The 26,912-nt window shown below is 37.6% G+C and overlaps 2 protein-coding genes across 5 annotated transcripts; both read right to left on the bottom strand.

Moving 5' to 3' along the window:
• Positions 1-166: 166 nt before the first annotated feature.
• trim33l (tripartite motif containing 33, like) lies at positions 167-15,119 on the bottom strand. 4 transcript variants are annotated; one of them, XR_013197003.1, is made up of 17 exons: positions 14,758-15,093; positions 13,637-13,728; positions 13,161-13,299; positions 12,370-12,487; positions 10,906-11,022; positions 8,738-8,852; positions 7,745-7,888; positions 7,362-7,473; positions 5,155-7,268; positions 4,994-5,069; positions 4,879-4,912; positions 4,090-4,219; positions 3,776-3,981; positions 3,519-3,615; positions 3,279-3,390; positions 732-866; positions 167-573 (listed from the first exon to the last, which is right to left on the bottom strand). XR_013197003.1 is itself a non-coding variant. In XM_077214447.1 (17 exons), exons 1-17 carry the CDS (start codon positions 14,942-14,944, stop codon positions 292-294), a joined length of 4,167 nt encoding a protein of 1,388 aa, XP_077070562.1. In that variant the 5' UTR covers positions 14,945-15,119; the 3' UTR covers positions 167-291. The 4 variants fall into 4 exon arrangements, 3 of the variants coding, with proteins under 3 accessions (XP_077070562.1, XP_077070585.1, XP_077070571.1); XM_077214447.1 differs by having other exon boundaries at positions 3,279-3,347; positions 14,758-15,119; XM_077214470.1 differs by having other exon boundaries at positions 3,279-3,347; positions 10,906-11,012; positions 14,758-15,089.
• An 8,413-nt stretch (positions 15,120-23,532) lies between these two features.
• Positions 23,533-26,805, bottom strand: s100v1 (S100 calcium binding protein V1). The gene is given in 3 exon segments (XM_077219359.1): positions 23,533-24,316; positions 24,722-24,888; positions 26,799-26,805. Coding segments are annotated over 3 exon segments (348 nt in total). The 3' UTR covers positions 23,533-24,142.
• Positions 26,806-26,912: the final 107 nt, after the last annotated feature.

Below are 26,912 nucleotides of genomic sequence, written 5' to 3'. Positions count from 1 at the left end.
GTGGTCCATAAAACCAAATAAATCAAATAATAATTTGTGAAAAAGCCACATTAATCGAGCAAACAAAGGGTCCTCGCGCCCTCTGCTGGCATCACAGCTGCGTAACAACATAGAAATATGTTTATAATAGCAAGCCCCATGAGCAGTGAAAGAATGTGACATTAAATTAAATAAACAATCTGTTTAATAGACATTTTACTTCAAGGCAAAAGTAAATAAACAAACTACGGTTCTAAAAATAAATAGAGAGTGATATAAATGTGTGGTTTCAAAAGTAATGACGTAGACACTTCAATGTTCACCAGCTGTAGTGTTCCCACAGCCATCTCTCTCCTTGCCTTTATCAGTGCAGGATTTCTTTGCTGTTGTACCACAGTTTTCCATGAAAAACTCTCTCATGCGTTTCAAAGTGTTTCTGTGCTTCTCTCTTAGAGTCTCTGTCTCTGTCTCTGAAGTACTTCTTGGATCCTCACTGCTGGAGTATTTCAGGAGAGAAGCATGGAGGCTCTTTCCAAAAGTTTCATTCAGCTTTTGCTGGAAAGATTCTTGAAGTCTGACAATCATGTTTTTCCTCTGTATAAATGACCAAAATAGCACATCACTATTATTTAACAATCAATTCAATGATTGAAAGGTATACATCTGTAGTATTTCAGGCACCTTAAGTTTTGAACTACAAAGAAGAAGCTTGCCAGTTAAATTACACATGAATGTGAATGGTAGCGGTTTACCTCAGAGTTCATCATCAAGATGTCAAAAAGAGTCCAAACATCTGACACCAGTTCAGCAGCAGTCCGATAAGGCGGCTTCCTTGTCCCCAGAATTCGGCTGAGTATTATATCGAATTCGGCGGTTTTTGAGTGATTCTTTAAAAACAAAGTACAGCTCATAAGATAAATTAATAGAACCGGGTGAAAAATTATTAAAAAATACATCCAAATACAATTCGTACATACAATGACTTTGTATATATTCTTTCTTCATGCTCATCATAGTAAAGGTGTAATACATATTAAATAAATATTACATTATCATCAGCAATTACTCCAGTCATAAGTGTCACATGATCCTTCAGAAATCATTCTAATATGCTGATTTATTATCAATGTTGGAAACAATTGTGCTGCTTAATATTTTTTTATAACCTGTAATACTTTTTTCAGGATTCTTTGATGACTAAAAAGTTTAAAAAGAACAGCAATTATTTTAAATAGAAATCTTTTGTAACAATATACACTACTGGTCAGTAATTTTTTATTTCTTTTTTTGGAAGAAATTAATGCTTTTGTTCAGCAAGGATGTGTTAAATTGATAAAAAGTGAAATAAATGTTTTCTAACAATATAAATAACTATTTATTACTATTTTGAATAAATGTTATTTTTAACTTTTTATACATAGATTTTTTTGAATGTGGTGCAAACAAAATCATGTGGTGTGACAAATGCTGAAACATGCAGGAAAAATAAGGATTTTTTTTATGAATAATGAAATAATAAAGACTGACATGACTGTGGTCAGTAAGTCTATAAATATCTCATTTTCATATTATGTTAGTTGAAACCATGGTCCTTCGTGATTCATGTAATGCAAGTCAATGGATACCATCCTTTGAGAGTAAAAAAACAACAAAAACAAATTAAACGTAAACAAAATTAATACGTGGCTCTTGTGGTAGATTTTTCCCTACCCACCTAACTTAGGTTGAACCGGGTGTCCTTGACACCTGAAAATATTATACTCAGTAGAGTTACCTCTGAATGCGCGGGTTGACGCCTAAGCATAGCTATTCTTACTGCATTAATAAAAATGCCTAAGAATTAAAGTTACCTGACCACAATCTAACCCCGCCTAAGAGTCTAACAAAGAGTCAAACGGCGTCTCGCCCCCTATTGACACCATCACTTGGAAAATATGGTCTTTAGTGTCTAACCTGCATCTTGTTCCACTAACTAACTTGCTGCACAGCAATAATAATCAGACAGACTTCAGCAAATGTACTTTAAATGCTTTAATCACGGCCAGGAGAGTTCGAGCAATTCTCAGAGAATCTCCCCCAAAAAGAAGAATGCATCAGGTTTAATAGGATAAAGACAGACACAACAAATAAGATCATTGTGACTAACATTTCACCTTCTATCAATATGATTGGTTCAATTGTTAAAGCCAGCCCTCCACCTTTTTACCCTCTCTTACTGGCATAAGCAACCGTTTGCCGAGGCTGTGGATTACAGGCAATAATGCTGTAAATAATGCTCAGTTTCTTGCAGACTGACCATTTCACTTCATAAGACCTCAATGTATCGCCAGGAGCCAAGGGAATTGATTTTGTTTTGCCTGTCTGTTTTTTTTTTTATCTCAAAGTGACTGTAGCCATTGGCTTGCATTATGTGAATCACCAAGGTCCACGGTTTCAGCTAAAAATCTTCTTTATATTTCTACTGAAGAAAAAAAAAAAGACACTTACATCTTGGATGGCCTGAGGGTGAGTAAATTAACAGTACATTTAAACTTACTTTAAATTTAAACTTTTGTTGAAATTATAAAAGTTTTCAAAACCAATATGAATACAAAGAGTACATGTCTACATATTTGGCCTATCTATTTTGAGCAATTTTTCCTTGCCTTTATCATGTACATTCTAATTTGTCATTCACTAAACGGTCTAGAATATCCTTATAATAATATCATTGTAATATTGTCTGGAACACCATTAGTATTTGTGACTTCACATGTTAAAGGGGCATTCGGCAACTATTTCAACTTAATAAAACCGTTTAGAAATCATTTGGATGGTTTAATAACCTGTTCTGGAGAGAATGGTGACTTTCCCCGCTCCCCCCAGCGTTTCAAGGCGGAAAACCAACCTTGCAACATGAGGCCTAACGTCCCGGTAAGATGGAAATAGGAAGTCTCGTGAGAAGCGAGAACGAGCGAGACACACAGACTGCTTTACGGCAATTCGACATTCGACACACGCCGCCCTCAATTTGTATGATGTATTACCCACCTCGGTAGACATAGCTCCACACGATAAAATAGGCTGTCTCCGATAATAACAAATGCACATGAGCAGCGGTAGAAAGGGGAGGAGGGGCCGCAAAATAGTTTTTTTTACAACATTGTTGTGAAATATACGCCTCACAGCTGTAGGGGGAGCTCGTTGAGAAAACATGCGACAACAAAAGTGAAAATCACGAAGAAATAGCAAGGGTTGCCGAATGCCCCTTTAATATTAAAAGACGGTTTTGCTAAATACTGCATGCACCGTGTATTTACCTTGGTGGCGCTGTAGAGCAGGCATCTGTTCTCATCACACAGGAGACTAAGGAGAAGCTTCTCACACTTCTGAACAGAATGGATGACATTACATCAGTGTGACTTTATATCACTGCAGGACAAGAGATGAGAGTTGTGGCATGACACTTTATGCTAAACAACAATCCTCTCCTAAATATCCTTAAAACTGTTGCAAGTGTAACTATGAGTGTAGATCCTTTCAGGCTGGTGGTGTCTCACTCTTTGATCTTGTAGACTCAGACTGGCCGTCCTCATCTCCTCACTACCATACTCCGTCTCATTTACATCCTCGCACAGCAAACACACCCAATCCTCACTGCAAGAGAGAAGATTCAAGACTCAATAGTGGACAGAGAAAACACTGTTGTTGTTCTTAAATGCGCACGCTTATCAAACTCCAAAGTCTTATAAATCCTAGCTACTCAAAAATTAATTAAATTCAGTTTTATACAATTCCTGTTAGTTCCTGCTCTCACCAAGATTTTGTGAGGATTGGTGGGATGTGACAATCAGAGTGAAAAGCACATCCACATTTCGCACACAGAAGAGCAGCTCCTGCAGACTGACACACTGCACAGAATTGTACGTCAGATGCCGGGGAGCTGTTGCTGCTTTGCAATATAGAGCAGGAAGAGGCTCTAGATGGTATTGGATCTTCATGCCATCTCCACACCTGCTTAATCTGGGGAAGAACAGGGCACAATTGAGAATAGCTGTGGACTGGAACTATCATGGTTGTAGGCTAACATTAGTCACACATGTAGTCTTTCCAGCTTTACAGAGTCCTTACCTGTCCTCCCTGGGATTCCTGCACTATGATGTGGTCTCTAGAGATATCTGTAGTAAGGTGGAACTCTGGGAGTGGCTGCCCACATGGAAGCAAAGAAATGGGCAGGCGCACCAGAGATACGCATGGAAACCTATTACAGATAGAAACCAGCGGTGACCGGTCAAATAAATAAATGTATACACTACCAATGTTTCAGCTCAGTAATATTTTTTTTTAAAAAATTAAAAAAAATATTCAGCATGGTCACATTACATTTTTAAAAAATAAAAGTAAAGACATTTAAAATGTTACAAAACAATATATTTCAAATAAATGCTGTTCTATTTTTTAAAACTTTTTATTCAAATAAATTTAGTTATTTTTAAAAACTATCTCAGTTTCCAAAAAAAAAAAATAATTTAGCAACATGATTTTTCAAAGATCATGTGACACTAAAGATTGGAGTAATGGCTGCTAAAAAAAATCAGCTTTGCCATTACAGGAACAAATTACATTTTAATTAAACTGTAATAGTATTTCACATATTTAATCAAATAAATAAAAAAGAAATCTTGTAGATCCCAAACATTTGATTGGTAGTATAAATAATAATATTATTAATAGTTATTACAACCAAAGTAATGTTTGTTGTGTCTTTTGCAGAATAAATGGTTTGGCATATTAGTAAATGTAACCTAAATAAGGTTAATAACTCCTGCGATGCAGACAGGATGCAAATAAACACTTTAGATCCCACTTTGAAGCAGGTTTATATTATATGGACCAATGGCATATGGATTTATAGTTCACCTCTTGAATTGTTTCTTGAATTGTTCCAACAGCACTAAAAGAAAAAAAACAAATGAGTGAGTGAGGAAAACAAACAATCACTATACTTTTGTGAACAAAAGCTGAAGAAAATCACCTGCAGATTCTTTTTCTTCCTCTTTTTCCTTTGTGTGGTCAAAATCCCTTTGGACAGTCTTGTCACATGTCACCCTCTGGTATGAAAAGAAAACTTTTGAATGAAACACAGATCTCTAACATTCAATACTCCTCTTTGTAAAAAAAACAACATTTACCAACCTCCAATGCAAGGTTCTCAGATGTGCCACATGGAGTTGAATTCGCTGGAGGTGTGGTGTTCTGATTGTCTATTGAGCTGACAGGTGTGCATGTTGTTTCTACAAGCTGACGAAAAGTTGTTGGCATGCCAACGCTCCAGTGTTTTAGTCTAGAGTCGCTCTCTGTGAATGACTGACTGGCTTGAGCTTGTCTTGAATATTTCCCTGTGGTGGTGGAGAGAGAGTCCTGGTGAAGTTTGGGTGGGCCAGAGGAATGGGTAGGATCTGGTGAAGATTCTTTGGGATCGGTCTCTGACACCGTGGAAGTGGGCAAGTTGCTCTCCGAATGATCCGTATAAGTGAAATTTGTGCTGCTCACACCTGCGTCCTGATCACAGACGGAGTCAGCCAAAGCTTTGACTGGGAGTTTAGCATAATTGTAGGTGTCGTTGCCACTAATGGGAGCAGAACTTATTGGGTTTACAGGTAGTGAAGACAAACTAGTTGGGCTTTGGATGGCTTTAAAGGTTGGACAGGGGGTATTCTGTGCACAAGGGTTATGGGAACAATGATTTATCCCACAATTGGAGGTTTCAGCAGAGTGGACATCAGAGATTGCAGTAACATCATTTAAAGAATGAGTGTTTATGGTAGAAAGAACAGCTAAAGGAATATTTGGTTGTGCTGCAAAAGAATGCACGGGTCCCAGAAAACTGGTTTGTATTGGATAGGTCAGTATAAGGGTTTGGGTGCCAGTTGGCATGTTTGAAACTGGGTGGGTTAGTATGGGTGTTTGGTTGTTAGCTGGTATTGGATGAGTTCGTACAGGTGTTTGGCTGTTGGCTGGTATTGGATGAGTTCGTACAGGTGTTTGGCTGTTGGCTGGTATTGGATGAGTTAGTACAAATGTTTGGTTGTTGCCTGGTATTTGATGAGTCAGTAGGGTTGTTTGGTTGTTGTCTGGTATTGGATGAGTTAGTAGGGGTTTTTGGTTGTTGCCTGGTATTTGATGAGTCAGTAGAGTTGTTTGATTGTTGCCTGGTATTTGATGAGTCAGTAGAGTTGTTTGGTTGTTGCCTGGTATTTGATGAGTCAGTAGGGTTGTTTGGTTGTTGCCTGGTATTTGATGAGTCAGTAGAGTTGTTTGGTTGTTGCCTGGTATTTGATGAGTCAGTAGAGTTGTTTGGTTGTTGCCTGGTATTTGATGAGTCAGTAGGGTTGTTTGGTTGTTGTCTGGTATTGTATGAGTCAGTAGGGGTGTTTGGTTGTTGCCTGGTATTTGATGAGTCAGTAGAGTTGTTTGGTTGTTGCCTGGTATTTGATGAGTCAGTAGGGTTGTTTGGTTGTTGACTGGTATTGGATGAGTTGGTAATGTTGTCTGATTGTTGGCTGGTATTGGATGAGTTAGGATGGGATTTTGGATGTTGACTGGTGTTGGATGAGTTGGTACGTTGAGTGGAATTGGAGGAGTTTGTGGTGGTGTTTGGTTGTTAACTGGCATTGGGTGGGCGATGGAAGGGTAATAGTGCAAGGTCGAGGTCTTCCTACTCTTGGCTAACTTGGAAATATTGTTTATTTGAGACGCGGTGTAGTTTGTGAGTGGAAGACGAGTCTGAAAATTAGAAGATGGCTGAGGATTCGTTTGAGTTTTGTGAGCAGACAGAATAAAATATGGGACACCGTGTGATGAGGGACTGTAATCATGCATGGATTGCCCAGTATTGAGATCCTGGGACAGGAGTTGGACCAACTGTGGTGAGGAAGAAAATGATCTCTGAAGTTCTGAAGAGGGAAGTTGAGATTGATTTAGTTGGGATGAGGCAACATTAATATATGCAGAGCGGGTTGTGGACTGGTTAGACTGAGATGGCAGGCTGGGCTGTGATGGATGAGGCAAACTTATAAGAGTCTGGTTCATTTGTTCCATCTGTGAGGAAGCACAAGAACGCAGTGCAGGACCGTTAACAACACATTCACCCTGAACCTGTGCATCAACACTTGATGAGGCCTGGATAGGATGAACATCCATGGTAGTTACTACAGAATTTGGATTTAAGCTTTCCACAGACTTTGACTGAGTGGAACCAGTTCTCAGAGAGGTAAAAGGAACAGGAATCTTTCTAATCTTCATAAATCCTGGGTAGAAAAAAAGGAAAAGATATTAAATTAACAGATTTTTATAAAATCTAAATACTTTTAATTACTAAAAAAGTGGAAGGTTTTATGCACCAAGTTTGATGATGTGCTGACAGATATCATTTTGAAGCTGAACATGCAGTTTAATCATGGTCTCAGGGGTGCATGTCTCCTGGGACAGAAGCTTTTTCACCTGGGTCTCAATCTGAGGTAGAGACACACAAAATATAGCAAGGGGATCTGCACTCAGGATCTGAATGTGACCCAGTTTTGGTCACAAGCATGACACATGGTCATAAAGTTATCACATAAATCAGATGACTATACAAATGTAAGTTCCTCAACTCAAAACATGGAGCTAATAGTATCCTAAACAATGTAAATAAATCTAAGGTGGAAAGTCTTGAACATAATCAGTATGAAGTTTTAGATATCTTACGATATTTAAGGAATAAGCATGAAACAAAAAGGCTTACTCTTTTTTTGTGGACTAGGAAGCAATGGCCCTCTGTGCTTAGGATCTTGTCAATAAAAGCTACTATGTAGTCCTGACAGCCTTCCAGCCTTTTCAGAGATGTCTTCCGCTCCAATAAAAACTTCCCCTCCTCTGAATACAAGGCCTTAAAATTAAACATGCACAAAGTAGTAAGGGTTACAGATTTAAGGATTGGGGGCTGATAAGACGCAAGTCACACAAAGGAAAAGGGACATTGTTCTGTTGGGAAAGTCCGGCTCTTTTTGCTGAGTGCTTTCTGTTAATAATAAGGTATGTGGGTGTTTCTCAGGGAGAGTAAGAACTTTTCTTGCCATTCTCAGATAAATGCGCCCTTTCAAAAACACAGAAATATCAGGTACTATTTTAATACCAACATACAGCCTTTATTGTAGCTCAGAATCTTTTAGACAGAAAAAGTGAAATGATGTAAAAGACGATTAGTGTTCATGTGATGGAAATTCATTTTTCATTGAGAGTATAATTGAAATGTGAAATGCTGAAATGTACTGTGCAAGTTCTAAGAAGGTTAAAAGTTCATCTAAAAACAGCCATAGATGGAACAAATGAATGCTATATCTAAATCTAAAACTGTCTCGATTATTAGTCTAGACTTTTGGAAATGCATTACAATGCAATGGGAAAATATCTGCCTAGTGTAATCAATCAAATCAGAGAAAACCATGTAGTTCATGTTATTTTCATATTTTCTGCAAAATATAAATGAGTGTGCATTTTTTGTTTGATGCATGGGCTTCGATAATTAAAAAACTGATTGATTCTAAACAAATTAATAATCTGAATAGATGGCCAGTTATTAGTTATTATAATTACAGCATTATAATGCTGTAATCATATAGATAGAAAAGGCATTTTGAAATATGTGAAGTATGCTAAATATTCATCATTTATCTTTTTAGGGAAAAATTAAAATCATGAACAGCATGTTTTAGGAAATTGCGCAATAAATTCTTACCTCGATCTCCTTCAAGACCTGCGTAGCTTTCATTACCAGAGCCTGATAAAGAGAGTGGACCACCTGTCTCAACATCTTCTTTGCAGCAACTTTTAGATCCTCAATGTCCTGTAATCTAATAAAGAATAAAAGATGCTCAATAGAACAATTATACACAGAAAATAAGATAATAAAACAGGAAATGTCTGTAAAGCAAACCCATTATAATACAACTTTGGATGTGAGCACATGTGCTACAAACTAACTGCTATTGTCCTGCTGTAGTCAGGAAGCTGACAAAGTCTAAAAAGAGTGCTGTGTGACCTCTTTCACATCCATACTCCTTTAATATTGCACTGTGAAATGTAAAACACAACTGAATGTCTGGATTTCAGAAGTGCTATTATTAATAGATGTTTATAAACTTCATAACATATTTCCCTTCTTTGTGGATGCTTTCCTTTAGTGATGCGAAAACTGGCTCATAACAGCAACTGGTATGTGTGTTTATCTGAAAAGTGACTGAAAATCAGGCTTTTACCAATTTACAAGCATATGCTGTGTGTTTCTTTACCCACTCTTCAAGGCTTGCATTCCTTTAGAGGAGATAAGAGTTCTGTGTTTTCTCTCTGGATTAGCCAGTTATGGCTCTTTGACCTTGGCAGAGCAGATGTTTTTCTTTACTTTATAAATTTGTGGAAAATATATTAATTCACCAATCATAATCACACAAAGTTCTTTGATTACTGATCGTTTTAACATATACATGCATGTGATTTCCATTCAACTGTAGAAGCTTGCAATCAGAGGTAAATAAATGTTACTTGCTTTTTACCACTGAGTGGCCTGACTGCATATTACAAGTGAATTTTCACCATAAACGTCTCTCAAAAACAGCTTTGATGAGTTCTTGAGTAAACACATACTATAGTTTTTGTGGAATACAACCATTTCAGTAATGTTTCTAGTGACTATACGTTAGCAGGATGTAAAGTGATTTATTCCATTCACTGTTGGGTTCGCTTTGATCTGCCATTAACACCTCTCCCGGTGCTCACACTCTCTTTTTTCTGTTTCTCCTTACCACTGTCCTTTTGAATAACACGCCCCATTTACACCTAGTATCTCAAGAGTACCAGTTAAACACTGTCAGGCTAGACAGATCGAAATTTACATCTGGTACTAACAACTCAAATGTGTCTCCTGTGACCACTTATTGCATTTCAAGGGCAGGGTCTGTTTAAATCTGTATTTAGTATTGTCAATTTTTGAAAATGTATACTGATACCAGGTGTAAGCGGAGTCTTTTTTACTTTTAAGGAAGTTCACATTAAAGATTTGAAGAAAATTAAAGTTAATGTAAATGATTTTAACGCATTATAAATTTACTATAAAATTTACTTTATTGGAATTATCTTATATTGGAGATAAGAAGTCACTATAGTATATTTGTTATAGAAGATGGTTTGATGCAAGCACCTTAAGGTTGGAATACACTATATAACATTTGCCAAAATTAGTGCAAAGATTTACACTCTGGAGTCGTCGCCACTAGTTGCCGAAAGTCAGAGGCAGTCTGCAGATTTTGGGCAGTCAGAGTTTTCACAAAAAAGCCTTTAGTTTATGACAGGCTGGCACAGACTTCTTTTGCTTCAGACTCTGAATCAATCAGTTGGTGGATATAAAAAATTGTGTATTTTGAGCCGGTTTTAGAATGCATGTTGTTTTAATTTGTCTTGCATCTCCTTGCAATGAGCATGTTTCTGCAAGAGTTTATTGTGTTCGGGAACAGATACAGACAACAGACAGACACACTCGGTAATTTTTAATGGATCAGTGTGTTGTTCTGCGTCTGTCGGTGCAGTGTGAATTGGCATTAGTTGTAAAGTATATGATGCCCAGCTATTTATATAACCATTTACAAAGTCTGCAAGTGTCTAATGCCTGTGTAATACATGTAGTGTACTCCAGCTTATAATGTGATAGTTCATCCTAAAATTAAAATTCTGTCAGTATGTCGTTTAAAAACTGTATGCCTTTGCATTTTTGGGTGAGCAATCCCTTTAAGAAATATGGCCGAGACAAGATACGACAATTGAATAAGACAAAGTAAGTCCAGTTTGTTCCTTCAATTGGTGTACAAGTTTTTCCGTTATAAGATGTCAGCTCGCATGGCCCTATTCACTTACCTTGCCTCTAGGAGCAGCAGGCTGCTGCCGACTGTCACTTTCTGATGTCTGATGGAGTCCAACAAACTCTGCAGTTGCTGTCTCTGAGATCCCACAGCTTCCTCCTGCTGCACAAAACTGACATATAGATGGACATTGTGATGGATTTTTTTTAGTTAGTCATAATTAAAATTAATTTTTCTTGCAGGAACAAAATTCATATGCTTTTGAATCTTAAATGTTTCCAAACCCTTTGGTCCAAAACTTACTTTGAGTGTGTGAGAGTATAAATAACAAATAGGGGAAATGAAACTAAACAGATGTCTAGGTTTCCAAACGTGTGATTATGAAGTAATCACAAAAAACAGAGTTTGCTTCTACCTAGTAACAGGAGGGTTTGCATATGAAGAACAAATTGTAGGGAAATTATGTAATGATTCATGTCATTTTTGCTATGGTCCTATTGTATAAAAACTATTGTATTCCTTTTGCTTGTGAGATTCTCTGAGAATTGCTCGAGAACTCTCTCGGCCGTGATTTAAGCATTGAAACGGACATTTGCTGAAGTCTGTCTGTTTATTATTGCTGCGCAGCAAGTAATGGCACTTTTCCAGTGCATGATACGGTACGGTTCGGTTCGGTACGGTTTGACGCTTTTCCACTGCATGGTACGGTACGGCTCGGCAAGGCTCACTTGTGGCGCTTTTCCACTGCATGGTACGGTACGGTACGGCTCGCTTTAAATGGTACCACCTCTGTTGAGGTTCCAAGCGTACCGTACCTATACTATAATGTGACGTGAAAACACTGCAGTTCACTGATTGGTCAGACAGACAGAATCGTCACTACCAGCGTCATTGTATTTGCAAGACATCAAACCCGCTAGATCTAAATAGCCAGTAACAGCCACCGCTGTAGCACCCGTTTTAAAACTACTTGCTTGGAAAAAAAAAAAAAAAAAATGGCTGAATCGTGGTCAGTGGACGCGAAGTGCAGACATTCCTCTTGTTGGTTGCCGAGGAGCGGATAACCCACCCATTTTGAAGCGGTACTAACTCCAGTGGAAAAGCAAACGAGCTAAAGCGAACCGAGCCGTGCCGTGCAGAGTCGTACCACGCAGTGGAAAAGCGAAACGAGCCAAACCGTGTGGCGCTGAGCCGAACCGTACTGAGCCGTACCATGCAGTGGAAACGCGCCATTAGGTTAAGGAACTCGAAGCCAGTTGTCGACTGTAGACGCAGGAGCTAGAGTATAAAGATGTATTTATAAAGTGTCGAGTATAGATGCTCGGGTGTCGATTGGTGATGCCCAAGGTAATTAGGTTCCAGGTACGTTTTAGAAAAAAGTCTACCACAACATGTAAAAACATGGAACAGGAATAAAATCAAATATTAAAGCCAAGTAAATAAATAAGCTAAAAACATCTATATAGTGATTTTTTAATCTTCACATGCACTGATCTGAGAGGGTTGATTTGAATTATACCTGTGGCCTCTATGAGTGATCAGCTGACAGTCTTTACAGGTGAGCTCTTCACAAACAAGACAGAAGAACCTCAAACTCTCCTGAGTGTGTAAGGGACAACGTCTTCTCTGTACCCAACCTGAACAAAAGAAACAAAAGAACAGATCTGAAAATGCACAGAAGTTTATAGCAGTGTTAGTCTTGCTCTGAACATATAGATTATATAGCAAGCAATATGGGAAAAGTTATAGCTGTGGCCAGGAAATGTTCTGTGTTTCTTCCACTTTGGTTTCAAAAGATGTGGTGGAATTGATAGTTTTATCACATCTTGATTACTGCCCAATGATATGGTCAAGTGCAACTTTAAAGAAAACTTCAGGTGGCTCAGAACAGAGCAGCTAGGTCAGTGCTTCATTATCCAATTAAAGGCCAATGTTATTGATATGCATAGAAAATGATCATGGCTGTTAGTGCAGGATAAACTACATTTATGACTGCTGGTATATAAGGTAATCAAGTATCATACACCCGGTTTCTTCTCTGAAAAACTTGTATATGTGGGTTTTAGACATGACTATGGAGAACACGTCAAGTGAGTAAGTCTCAACTCTTTTTAGCTTGTCCACACACAAATTTCATGAAATTTTTATTTTATTTTATCTTTATGTTTTTGTCTTGTATGGCTGTGTGTACCCCAGGAAGATTAGCAAACACTTTGTGTAAGCTAATGGGGATCCGAATAAAGAATAATAAATAAAGCAAGCAAAGAATAAAGATTAATAAATAAAGCATGCATAGAAAGCAAATCTAACCTGTGGGTGGTTTTTTGGGTGTGACTTCATGGTCACGGGTCACTTTTACCCTACGATGGGCAGACATACAGTCCAAACACAGGGCCTCCTCACACTGGACACACCATCCACTAACCTCACTCTCTTCGCAACCGGCACACTGTAAATATTGATTCAAATTTTGAATGAAGGTTTACAATGGAAGACAGAGAGGAAATGCCTCCATTATGTCAGTGCTGGAATTATTTTGTGCCAATTAAGGCCCTTCACAACAAGGATATTCTCTATAAACTTGTATTAATTGTTCTATTTCTAAGAGAATAGGAAAGTCCACTCTACACCACAAATATAACTATAATGACACAGGAAAGATATTCTTGGAATTTTCTTTCAGAATATTTTCAAAGAATATTCTTTCAGAATTATTTTTTTCCCAGCTGATGAATGTACCATTTTACCCATAATCGTAGTGTTTTCCATAATCTATGCACTCTTACCTTGGGGGCCTTGTTAATATTAGATGTGTCTTCAAAAATGGAACATTCTGTGACCTCAGACAAACAAAAGGCCTGAGCACATAATGGACAATCTAGACAGAAAGACACAAAAGTCTCAGAAACAATAAACCCATGTTACTGCTGTTTAGCAAGCCACGACAAAACCACACAAAAATTTTTTATTAGAGTAGAATACTATTAATAAGATGAACTCCAAATGAAAAGTGCTTGCAAGTAATATTCCACATGTAGTGACGACACTATGTCAAGACATTTAAGTATTTTTTTATTTATTCTTTTTTTTTTTTTTTTTACAAAAAAAGTAAACGTTGGAGCCTTTTGAACTGCAGTTAAGGTAGTTTTAAATTTCACAGTCGTTTGACATTCACGAAAATGCCAATTATATTCTCTGCACTACTATATTTAATTTAAAAGAAATATAATGTAAATTCAATAAACGGAGCTTTGTGTCATGAAAGCACTTTTAGCAACATTTTCTTTTACATTTTGTGTGATGTAATAATGAGAAAGGGTTAAAAAAATATATGCATTTGTAGCCAAATTGAAATGGAAAAAAATAGTCCACTTCTTTCTAAGCAAAGAGAACCTTCATGCATTAGGAATAGAATCATTGAATATAATTAATTTTCCTGAATGTCAAACGGATGTCCAAATAGCCTCTATAAATCAAACTTAACAGCATACCCTAGCGTGTAACGTTAACGTGTTTGTCTTAAACTTCCTGTATTGGAAATACGTCAGTGACGAAGCAAGCGATTTTAGGAGATTTTAAGATCATTATAATTACTGTTAATAAAATGTAATTTAATGTTGCAATTTTCACCAATATACTGTTATTTAAAAACTGATTATATGAAATGTTTGTTTAGGCTGGTATGTCAATAACAAACCTTATATAGGGGGAATTTGTCATCTGGCCCCCCATGAGGAACATGACCTGGACAAAACCCTGGCTTTTAACTTTGAGACACTTTATATACATGACTACAGCGACCGTTTGAGCCTTCAACGCGATTTTAAAAACGTCACGTGCCCAGTTGGACCTTCGGGAGCGCCCCAATAAAATGAATCAAACTGCGACCGCTACAGCTAGTTCTTACCTTGTGCGGCTCCATCTGCGCAGATCTTCGTAAGGCAAGTATTACAAACTGTATGCAGGCAGGGTAGAAGTCTGGAGTCTGCAGAAGAGTTTAGGTGTAGTTTGCAAACAGCGCAGGATCCGCAAACCTTTTTTTCTAAATCCAGAATGGGCGACGCTAGACGCCCTGTTTGGTCAGGGGTAAACATTTGTTGCTTGAGAATTATTAATGTAAAAAAAGACGTGTAACACCATACGAAATATATCGCCTAACGGGAAACTCGACGCGTTGACCCTGTTATTGCACAAGTACATCTATGCCGTTCCTAACACTTTTCTGTTGCGTGAGGCGGGGCCTAGTGGAATATTCATCAGTTCCCCTATAGCCTATAGTGGGCGTAGTGTCATTTTAACAAAACAAAAGTCTCATTTCGAAGCCTGCGTCCTCCGGAGGTCTCATGTGTCGAACTCCGTAAAGTATCTCTTATTTCAGTACAGTAACCATTTTAAAATTAACCACTTTAATCTTAGTGAAGCATAAACTGTTGTAATTTCTTAATGACTGTGGAAAGTAGTGGTCAGTTCACTGAAATGAAGCAGTCCTCCGTAGCCTATATTAGTTCCTACCAGTGTATTGATGGTGTATCATTGCACATGCATGAAAAAGTTACTTTAAAGGTTTTTACATTTGTCTTAAACCAACCAACAATGTTTTTGATATACAATGGTTATTCCAACTCATTATAATTAGGATCTGGGTAGCTGGCACGACATTTTAAGCTCCACAGCTTTTAATTTGTCAGAAGAACACACCCACAATAGGAGAGACTGATTATTAATGAATATTCCAGCAGGCTCCACCCAGTGCAACAGAATACCTTAGGAATCTCATAGCTACTTTTTTGTAACCTTGTAGCACACAGAGTGGAACTTATGGCTCGTTTTCACTGAGCGGTACGGTACGGTACAGTTCGGTACGCAATTATTTGCGTTTCCACTGTCAAAAGTTGTGAATGGTACCAAAAAGCCGAACCGTACCGTACCACTTTTTGGGTACCCTTCCGTTGGGGTACCTAGCACAGTGGTACGGTACTAAAGGGTGGAGCTAGACTCACTGCAAAACGCTGATTGGTTGACAGAGATCGTCACTTGCGCGAGGGGAATGGCAACATAAGAAGCGCCATTTTTTAATTTACAGTTGGAATATAATACTACGGTTATTCTTTCACGAAATGTAGTTTTAAGAGTTTTTGAGGCGAGAATGTAGTTGTTTAAAGCTCAAATCTGCGGTTTATTTATAATGATTTATGATAATTTTATCCATTCTAGGCGATCACCGGGCGCTCGGCGCTCATGTTCCCCACCTGGAACAGCCTTTCCTCGGCTAGTCGTTCTGACGTTTGCCGCTGACTCTGTAGCAGCTAGTGGTAATTCGTCTTGTGTATATCTAACGGGTGATCTTTGGTCTCGTGAATCGATAATTCGTTCCCTGGCCAATCGTTTTGGCTGCGGGGCCGGGCTAAGTGAAGTTTCATATATTTAGGCTATAACTTTTCCGTTGTAAAGTTAACGTTAGACTAGCGCTGAATTTGTATATTTGACTGAATTGTTTGCTTTATTTCTTATTGTATAGCTTCTTGTAACGTTACCTTTTACTTTTATAATGGCTATTATTGATAGAACTGAAATTTAACAAAAAGAGATAGGGTTGAGTTTTGTCATTTTTTATTACAAGATTATCACTGTAATGTTGTTTATTGCAACATTTGTACAAATGCACATATTGCCTGGAATATGTTTAATATTTTTTAAAATTTAAACGAAAAGATGCAGGGTTGTGTTTTATATTTCGTTTCGTTATAAATAGGCTAACGTTAAACATGTATATAATCAGGTCTATACATTGCCTGAACCACAATTGTGTGCCTATAATGTTTAAAATTTATTTAAATGAAAACGAAAAGAGGCAGAGTGGTGTTTTATAACATATTTCGTTTTATTGTTGCCTAAAATGTACATGCAGAACGCGCTGTTCCATTTGGTGAATTACCGGACTCGCGTCCTCAGGAGTCCTTCTGCTGAGAACTTTACATACTTGGTATTGAGAAATGCCTAATGTCGGCGCTTGTCTTCTTGTGACAAACATGACGAGAAGCAAGGACAAGATCTGCTGTATGCCATCCATTGGTGTTTACTTTGTCGCTTTCTTCTTCGGGCGAAAATCACGTTGATCGCTTCTTTCCGGCAAACACCACGCCTATCAAGTAGGCCTACTGTTGGCGGTGGAAACGCTAGCTGGATCATGGTTTACTGACCCGAACCGTACTGTACCGTACCGTACTGCTCAGTGGAAACGAGCCATTAGTTGATATATGTGCTGGGAGGAGTGGATTTCCATGGAGGGTTTCAGGGGAGGATTGTATGGATTGTGGAACTATGACAGACCTAACTGATTCTTAAATACATGTTTAATATAGAGAAGATATGGAAAGGTGACAACAATTTTAAGCCCATTTTAAGATTTAAGAATTCTGATTGTATAGTAATATTCCATCAAATTGAATACAATAATCTTTGCATATTAAATGAGTAAAGAAAATACTAAAGCTTAAAAAACATTTTGTATAATTCTTGATGGAACAATGGAATGGACTATTTCATATTCGTATTCATAAATTTTCGTATTCATTTATTTTTAAATATGATTAAATTTATGAATACAAATGAATACTTCCCCCGAAGAGTAATTAACAGCCCAATTGCAGCTAACACCAGGCTCCTGGTTACTGTAGTAACAAAAGATAAGGTTTACAACTCTGTAACAGCAAGGAGATGGACAGTTCTGCCATTTTACTGGTTTCTGATTTGCAAACACAGCTCCACTCTTCGTGGTCTGTGACACAACGCAAATGGTGTTTGGACTTGATTAAGTTACTGATTCTGATTCGCACAGGCGGCGCTTTTCTCTAATGAGTAAACAAAGGAATGCCCTGTTTTACTGACATGTGACCAAAAGGCGCCGCTCTGGCTGGAGATCACGCAGGGAACTCCCAAGGGTCTCCTCTGAGATGACACCTCACAAACAAGACGAACATTGTGTAACCAGATGTTCAACCACTATTCCGATGTTAAACTCATCAATTCAAAGAATACACACACACAGGAACACTCATTTGTGACCACTGTGGTCAAAGTACCTTTCTAAATGTATGAAATGTTTCTCTTGTGTGTTTCACGATCTAAGTTACCTCCGCCCGGAAGAAACTTCGGACACTCAGCCAACGTTTCTTTTCAAACCAGCCGCACAAACAGGGGCCATATCAAAGCAAGTACAATCTAAAAGAAATGCTGTTTTAAGGTTGTCTAGATTAATTTCCTAGAAAGCCTTTGGGGTCTCATTTTGAAGTAACTGTTTGAACTGTTCTGTCCTGAGAAGATTTCTCTCTCTCTCTCTCTCTCTCTCTCTCTCTCTCTCTCTCTCTCTCTCTTTCTCCCTCTCTCTCATATTGCAATCATTTTCTTTTTCTTTGTAATTGTTTGTTTTTGCTATGCATATTTACTCCTGCGTGATTTAAGTAGTTTCTGTAATCCTTAGTCTTGTTTTATTAAATTCCATAATCCTTTGAATTGAATCTGTCTCATTGTTCCCTAAATTTGAAGTCTCGTGCCTTACACGAAAATATAATTCCTAGTGGCCATAGGAAGGGTATTGTCGCTGTTTACAGGCCGGTAAATTGTGATAAGGAAGTTTCGCCTCCAGTCAGATAGATTGCGCGATAAGCTAAATTGGAATCACATGAAAATTCACCCTGATAATAGATCTGATTTTACCGACCTATATCAATAATTAATACGAGCAATCGTGTTAATGATTCCTATATGGTGAGGTTTAGCCTATTCCCTATTTGGGATAATCTAATTTGTGTATGCGATAATGCATATTCATTATCTAATGAATAGTATTCCCTCTTTGAGTTAATAAATCCCCTAGAACAAGTCATTGTCGCTACAACTCAAAGGAATATAGAGTTTCAATCTAAATTCACTATGAAACGGAGAAATGTACCATTTTTTATACAGTCCATTCTAATCCTATACCCTCAATATATAATCACTTAAAATCATGTATCCACTTTTCCTATGCAATCATATGTTCCTCTAGGCCTATAGTGTTTTGACTATGTATTAATCTAAACTCTTTGAATGAATGTAGCCTTACTTAATCAAGATCACATGTGTACCATGTTTGGTATGAGTTTCTGTTTTAATGATCATTTACATTATACGTCGATACCTATAGCCCCTTTCACACAGCGCTTTGAACCCGGCAAATTGCCAGAGTGCCTTCTGTGTTAACGCAAACACGACCCGGGATTGATGCCGGGATCGATGCCGGGTTGGGGACCTAGTAACATTGCCGTGTTCAGACCCGGAACGCGCGCTGTGTGAACAAAAGTCAGAACCAATGCCGTATAAGGGGTGTGTCGTAGTGATGATGCACGAGCCTTTGCAATGAAGTAGTTATCGTGCGACTCAGTTACTCTTGAAGAAAGTTTGTGTTTGTCATCGATACAAGAAAGAACGAAAAAATGTCTGCAAACTGGACTGAAGTAGAGACCCGAGAGCTCCTTGCAATCCGCGCCGAAGCTGAGATCGTTCACCAGCTTTGTGGAACAGTAGCTACGTGATGCGTTAGTGTGCGACCGAATCCGAAAACAAACGATCGAGCGTGGTTTCTCGAGATCGAAAGCGCAGAGCATAAGTAAACTTAAGGCGAAACATTTTGTACATAAACAACAAAGTTTGAACAGCAACATCTAATGCCTGATCAGCTGCCATGTTATTCTAAGCAATGCAATCACTTCCGCTTTTCGACGCGTACCTTACACGTCACATCCAACGTCACGCGTCTTTCCGGAACATACACGGGTTGTGTGCTATGGTTGTGTGTGAACGCGCTCTCTGATTCCGGCAAATCACTGGCAGTGTGAATGAAGCAAAATCAAACAAACTCGGGTCAAATCCCGGGTCACTTTATCCGTGTATTTTCCGGAATCTCTGTGTGAAAGGGGCTTAAGCAACATATTAGTATTATAAGAATCTTTAATAGTTTCTCCATTAACACCCGATGACATTACTTATGCAGCACCCTGCTAGAAGACAAAGGATCCTAAGTTTCCTTGTTGGAGTTACTCACACCCTGAGGTTATGACATCTACACACTTTAAAAGATCACTTATCTCAAGATCACTGCGGATTCTGAGAATGCAGAGAAGTCTTCAAAGGACCTCCAAATTTGTGCCAGGCTGCGGCCTTGTCTTTCCATTCATCAAAGATTCTTTATATATTGTAATCACAACTTGTAATAACAGCTTTAACAAGATAATTGTTTCTGCCTAAATGAATACATGATATTAGCTAACTGCATGATTTGTATCTTAGAGCTGTACATTTTTGATATATGGATATTACTTTGACACAGTCACCTACTGTATGATAGCATTGTGATGTAAAAACATGCATTTTTCTGTAAAGTTGCTTTGAAACAATATGTATTGTAAAAATCACTATAAAAATAAATTTGAAGTGAAAAGTTAAAAACAAAAGTGAAAGCGGAACTGTTTTTCATATCAGTATTATTTTAAGGAACTAATCTTCAATTGTCTCTCTCAGTTCTCATTCTATATCATGCAGTAACAACAGGGCAGCCTGGTTTCTCCCAATGTTTTTTTTTCTCCATTCTGTCACCTGATGGAGTTTTGGTTCCTTGCCACTGTCGCCTTTTTTCACCTTTGTTGCCATTGGCTTTTGGCTTGTTTAGTTGGGAACTTGGGGAGCTTAAATTTAACATTTAATTTAATATTCAACAATACTATTTATCTGCCTGCATTATATGAGAACTAAACTGAGCTGGACAATGACATCACAGTTTTCTCCAGAGCGCCTATATATATTTATATAGTAGGTACTACTTTTGGTTTGAAACCTGCTTCCTGACCGTTTAAAAAAGTATATTCTGTGTAGTATGAATTTGTGTAAATTCGGATGGACTACATCCACTATATTGTCATTGTCATATAACCTACGGTGTCAGTTGTGTCGCTTCACTGCTATTCACATCCTCTCTCATCGCCTCATGGGATAGTAAAGTGTCCTGTGGATGTGCTCTTCAGAATCTTGTTGGAAGTCATCCGGGTATCACCTACTGTTTTATGAATACTATGAAATAGGCATACTACTTAATCACATACTGTTTTCACCTTCTTTATAGAATGGATGCAGGGATAATTTGATGCAGGGCTATTTGTCGGGTCTTCTGTGGTAGTTTATTGGGTTTGGTTTTCCATGTTCCATGTCCAGGGGCCTGTTTCAATAAGGAGGTTCAACCAACTCTGAGTTAAAACTTGAACTCTGAGTTGACTTACCCTGAGATGGGAAACTCGAGATTTCGGTTTCAGAACAGTTGAATTGAGCTAGTTCAATCAACTCTGAGTAGGTTGACTGAGTTAAGCACGTGCCCCACGACTATGAAAAGCCATGATCAATGGAGCTCCCAAATTACGATTCACCATGGCAACAGCACCCGAAAAAAAGACGTCCACATGTTCCAAGTCAATACACAAGTATTATTCTTATTCACTGTTATATTAGCAGATGAAAACTGTCAGAAAGGTAAGTTATTGAACTAATACTCATTTCCATGGTATCCCATAGGCAAAAAACAAAACAAAAAAAATGTGGCAGCAACTAAAAATGAACAATAAATTCATAATTCAATCAGTTAATTCTTTAAGCATAAAGGGTTCATGGCTGTAGGCTACATGATTTTACAAACATTTGACATATTAAATAAATATAATTCAGTGTCTATTTCAATGTGCAACAGCTGTTTCCACATAGTATAATGCTCTTTTCACATAATTAAATGTTCTCTAATCCAACCTGTTACATTTTTTTAATTAGGCTAATGAAATTAACATTTGACTTCTACTGGGCCAACAGCAAGAAGGCATAGGCTGGACCTGCACCATCACTGATAGATGAAGAGGAGATACACAATATTGGAAGAATATTAAAATCCAACAGGAAAAAGAATAACTGTTGCTTTTGTATTTGTAGGAAATAAAGATGACCAATTAAATTGTGAATAATTTGTGTGTATTTAACAGCTGTGGTTGTGGCTACGGCATATATCTCAGACTATCCTTCCATTCCATTCAGTAATGTTTCATTTTTGGAAGCTGCGATGATAGGAATATACATGTCATCAATGCATCCAACCACATTGGGAATCCTAAAGGAAAATCTAATTATTAGTTTACTTTCAGAGGTCACAGCAAGAAGTTATCAAATGAACGTCACTTATCAGATTAGCCTCATTTAAACCGAATTCTCCACGACTGTCCTGCAATCCTGTGAAACTTCTCTTTGATGGATCTCATGAGTTTGTGTGACGGAAACAACACAAAAACTCTCAGAAAGAGCGTGAGAGCGAGGCACATTTTACTTCCCGCTCTGATACAGCAGCTTTACTAATGTGCTCTCTCTGATGTTATATAGAAAAATGTGCAATGAATGGATGTACTGCACTGCAAAAAATGATTTTCTTACTTAGCATTTTTGTCTTGTTGTTTCCAGTCAAAATATCTAAAGATTATTAAATCAAAATGCATTTACTAAAAGGCTCTGGGTTTATATAAGAAAACCTGTTCCCGACCAGGTTAGGTTCACAGAGTAAGTTACCATGGTAACTGAATCTGAGTATAAGTTACCTCTCTTTCAGAAACGGGCTTGACTAACTCTGCTTTCTCAGGTTTGACATACCTCCCATTCTGAAACGGAAACCCAGAGTTTGCCTCATTTCAGGGTTAACATACTCAGTTTTTTCACATAACCTCCTGTCTGAAACAGGCCCCACATCCTGTGTTTTGTATCTTTTGCTTGATTCATCTCTTAAATATTGGTGTCTGGGACATTGTGAGCCCAGAGACTGTAGTGCACACCATGAATGTTTTTTACAAGCTTAGTTTAAAGTTGTTGTGAAATGGAAGTTGATCGTTTTTTCTTCCCAATTGTGACGTGTATACAAATGAGAAAAAAATGTAGACAAAGACTTGATTTTGTCCATTGGGAATTGATTGGATTGTTGTGGTTTGCAATTGCTCTGATCTCATGTGAGTGACTGGTTGTCCTGCCCTTGTGCCAGTAAACGCATCAGAGAAGAGATGCCAGTGGGAGAGGAAGTTAATTTGATTAAAATTTACAAGGGCACATTAATTAAAAAAATTAAATAATAATGTGCATGGATAAATAATTTATAATAAACATTGCAATATTACATTTAAAAAATGGTCCATTTTGATTTCATGGTGACTTTAAATGTGCACTATAAATAAATATAAATAGTTTTTATAAAAATGGTATTCTCATTTGAAACTAGTAGTCTTGGTTGGACCCAGAAAAAGTATTAATTACTTCATAACTTAAGCAAATTATTATTAAAAATATATCTGCATTTGGATCCTCTCTTCCATACTGTCAGAGTTCACTCCAGCAAAACTCGAGAAACATATGTGATGTAGAATGGTTTGTTATTAAGAGTTTTAGTTATTAAATCATAAGATTAGGATAATCATTACATTTCACCTTGATGCCTTTTTAATATATTTTTGAGCTATTAAAATGGTCGTGGACAGATGGATACAACAAAAGGGTTCAATTGTAACTAGAGCAATAAAAACCACCCATCAAACTCAAGAATATTTTCATTACACTTAACCGATCATTCAGACAGAGAAACCTTCAGCACACATTTAATAGCATCAACACAGACAATCACATTGTGTTACCATAAAGCCAAATACAGTACAGAATGTTTGGTGTCACATCTTTTGTTTCCTTCTACAATATATTTTACTCACATTATATATTTTCCAATTTATCTCAGTCAGCACAAACAGACAGGAGGCCCACATTATTTCAAATATAATCACAGTTGTCACATCAAACACATAAATATTTCCAATATTTTTTTTGTAAAAAGAAAGTAAAAATTATTGGACAGGTTAAAAATGTCACAATAATATAAAAACCTGCAGCACCAGAGGAAAAAAATTAGCGACTAGATCTTACATTATCTGGCCAGGCAGGTGTGGCTCAGGTTACACTGATGTTAGAGATTACTTGAGGTTTGTGTTGTAATGGCTTGAGAGATATTTATTCAGGAAGCTCTATAACAACACTTAATTATGATAAGACCTCAGCGCATATGCCAAAGACCAGCAGAGTGACATGTACAATATTGCAGAAAGTGATGGGAAATAGAAGTGACTGATTGAGCGTGTTTTCTCAGGGCTGTGGTGGACACCTACGTATTGTTGATCGGACTTGTTTGCTCAGGGCCGGTTTCACATAAGACTACATTTCGCACATTTCACCTGCTTCTCATTGCTCAGCAATCCAAACTGAGCATTGGCCAGAGAATTAACCAACTTCCAGAAATCCTTGAACGTGACGCCCTTCCCCTCTTCCACGCTCATTTCTGTCAGGAGTTTGTTGAGTCCTTCCTGGTCCCCTGCTGTCTGGAAGAGAATGGAGGATGTGGGAAACTTATCAAATGTTATCATGATTGTGTATTTAGGTGACCAAATGCTTTCACTCTTTCACTAGTCTGAATAAATATATACTGGCTTTATAATGAATATAAATGTCTCACCTTAAAGTTTTACGTATAGTGAGTCTGTATTTTGAAAAATAATAATCTAATATCCAATTAATAATCTAAATATAGTTCAGTATATGTACTTCTTGGCTCATATCTATTTTCAGTCTTATTTTGGTCTGTCCTATGACAAAATAGTATCACATTGGTGTTGTAACTTATGCAAATGTGGCTTTTGGTAATGTAATATGGATGATATAAGTTATTTTGAGAGACTTATATGTAGTGAAGTGGTGTGATGATTGGATTGTGGATCCAGACATACCTTCGCCATGGTGGGCAGCTCTTTGGAGAGCATGCTCTGGAACTCCTGGGCTGTGAGCGTGTTGGCATTAGTTGATGATGCTGAGTGGAAGTTTTCCACCAGGGTGTTGATGGCCAATTCTAGATCTGTGTGCTACAGAGAGAGAGCAGTTTCAGACTCAAGTACAGCTAAAAAGTAATGTCTCCAGAGCCATAAAGGAGTAAAATGTTTTCACAGAAAGGGCTTAGATTAAGCCAGGATTAAGCCTTAGTTCAATCAGGGCATTTATAGATTTTATAAACGTGCCTTAGAAAAAATCCATTACAGGTGTGCATCTAAAGCCAAAAGAATGGCTCTGACATATTTTAAGATATGTCGGTGCAAGTTGCTTTCAGTTAAAACAGCTCAAACGGCCATTTTAGTCTGGGACTGGGGGGAAATGCTTTAACCCATTGTAATCATATCTTGTTTTTACCATCATGTTTCCCAGATAGCACACGTAAGCATGTCTGCAAGATGTCTGTTGAAGATCACTTCATATGGAAAGCATCTGATAGACGTATTTTATACATTCTAAATCATAAACATCCTAAAAACATTTTCTAAACGTCTATTTGACATCTGACAGGAAACATCCTAGACGTTGGCCTATAGCAGATGAACAAAAATCAAATAGACATCTCTGTGATGTACGTGTGCTATCATGGTAATAATATTCACAAGTCACAATCATTTTGTGCAACTTGATTTTATGAGGTATAAGTTTTTGTCATCAGTCATGAATTTCAAAGTGGTTGAAAAGTGCAGTTTTTATGTAATATATCACATAATATCAAGATTTTGTTGCAAGAATTTGCAAGGATCCGTCTGTTTGCTGTTGAACAGGAGCTGCAGAGACCTGTTACTACCACTATTCGCACAGTACATTCCTGTGCTCGACAGTTCAGCACATCGATTGTATAGATAGATTTCACATAGCAGCAGACACGTTGGCGCGCCTGCCATCTTGGAACGGTCAGCGCGTCGTCACTCACAGTAATACTATTACATCGAGTAGCTTCTGGTTGTGAAACCGCCGAGATTTAAATTCCCGAAGAAATTGGATAACCTTTCACAGGTGAGGATGTGTTTTCATATGCATTCATTCAATATTACAGAATAGATAGAAAAATATATTAATACATGCGTCTGACTACGGTTGCAGACGCATTCAACTTGCTCTCGAGTGTTCATGGACCGGTGTTTTGACCGTTGCAATATGGCGGACGGCTTACGTATAGCGGCCCCTAGAATCAGCCACTAATGAGGCATCAATGTTTACACATCTATGGTTCAGTATGACTGACATCTACTTACTCACTGGGCGTTGGCCACAAAAAAAGACAAGAAACAAAACACAAGGTAAAATCAGTTATTTTAGTCTTAGCGTTTTTAAACGACAATCATCAAAATATTTATATATTACTAATATTGTTAAAAATATTTTAAGCCTAACTTGTAGCCTAAATGTATTTGAACGGCAGTGATAATTAGTTCACAACTTCAAATTGAACAAATTATAAATTAAAGTACACATCAGTTATATATTTGTATTATCAAATTTAATTCAGTTAGACGGATAGAAAAGCACGCTTTAACTAATTTCCTTTATTACATATTGAAGCAAACTGTGAAAAGGTAGCCTAGGTGAAATGTCACTATTGGTGGACCATAGCCTATAAGTAAACATACACACACACACACACACATAAATAAATATATATATATACACACACACAACAATAACAAAAACTTACCTGTGAATCCATCGAGCCACCTGATTGTGCGGAAACTAGAGCAGGTGAAGTGAAGTGACGGAATTTCATCACCTGACCAGCATCCGTGTCCCGCCCACTCTTCACGTGCACAACAGGGTAACTTAATGTCCTCGTTTTAATGTATCGGGAGTTTATATTGGAATATGCCTTGTACGGAATGTGTGCTAATTTTCGATACAGACTGAGACTAGCCTATTTTTCAGTTTTATGTAAGAAAAATTAAATAAAAAGACGATATCAATGGCTTGAGTATTTGTTTTACAGTTAAAAGTGGCTCATACTGGACATTCCTTAGTATGAGCCACAATGTAACCAGACCAACCGGATTGTAACAGATGTGATGAGATTACACGAGGTAACATTTGTAAAATATTTGTAGTTTCATCACGTATACC

This window comes from Siphateles boraxobius, unplaced genomic scaffold (genome assembly GCF_051911475.1).
Source record: "Siphateles boraxobius isolate OS27281-9 unplaced genomic scaffold, OSU_SipBor_1 12, whole genome shotgun sequence".
Classification (NCBI taxonomy): domain Eukaryota; kingdom Metazoa; phylum Chordata; class Actinopteri; order Cypriniformes; family Leuciscidae; genus Siphateles; species Siphateles boraxobius.
Note: the sequence above shows the minus strand (reverse complement) of the source record. Positions and strands in the feature narration are given on the sequence as shown.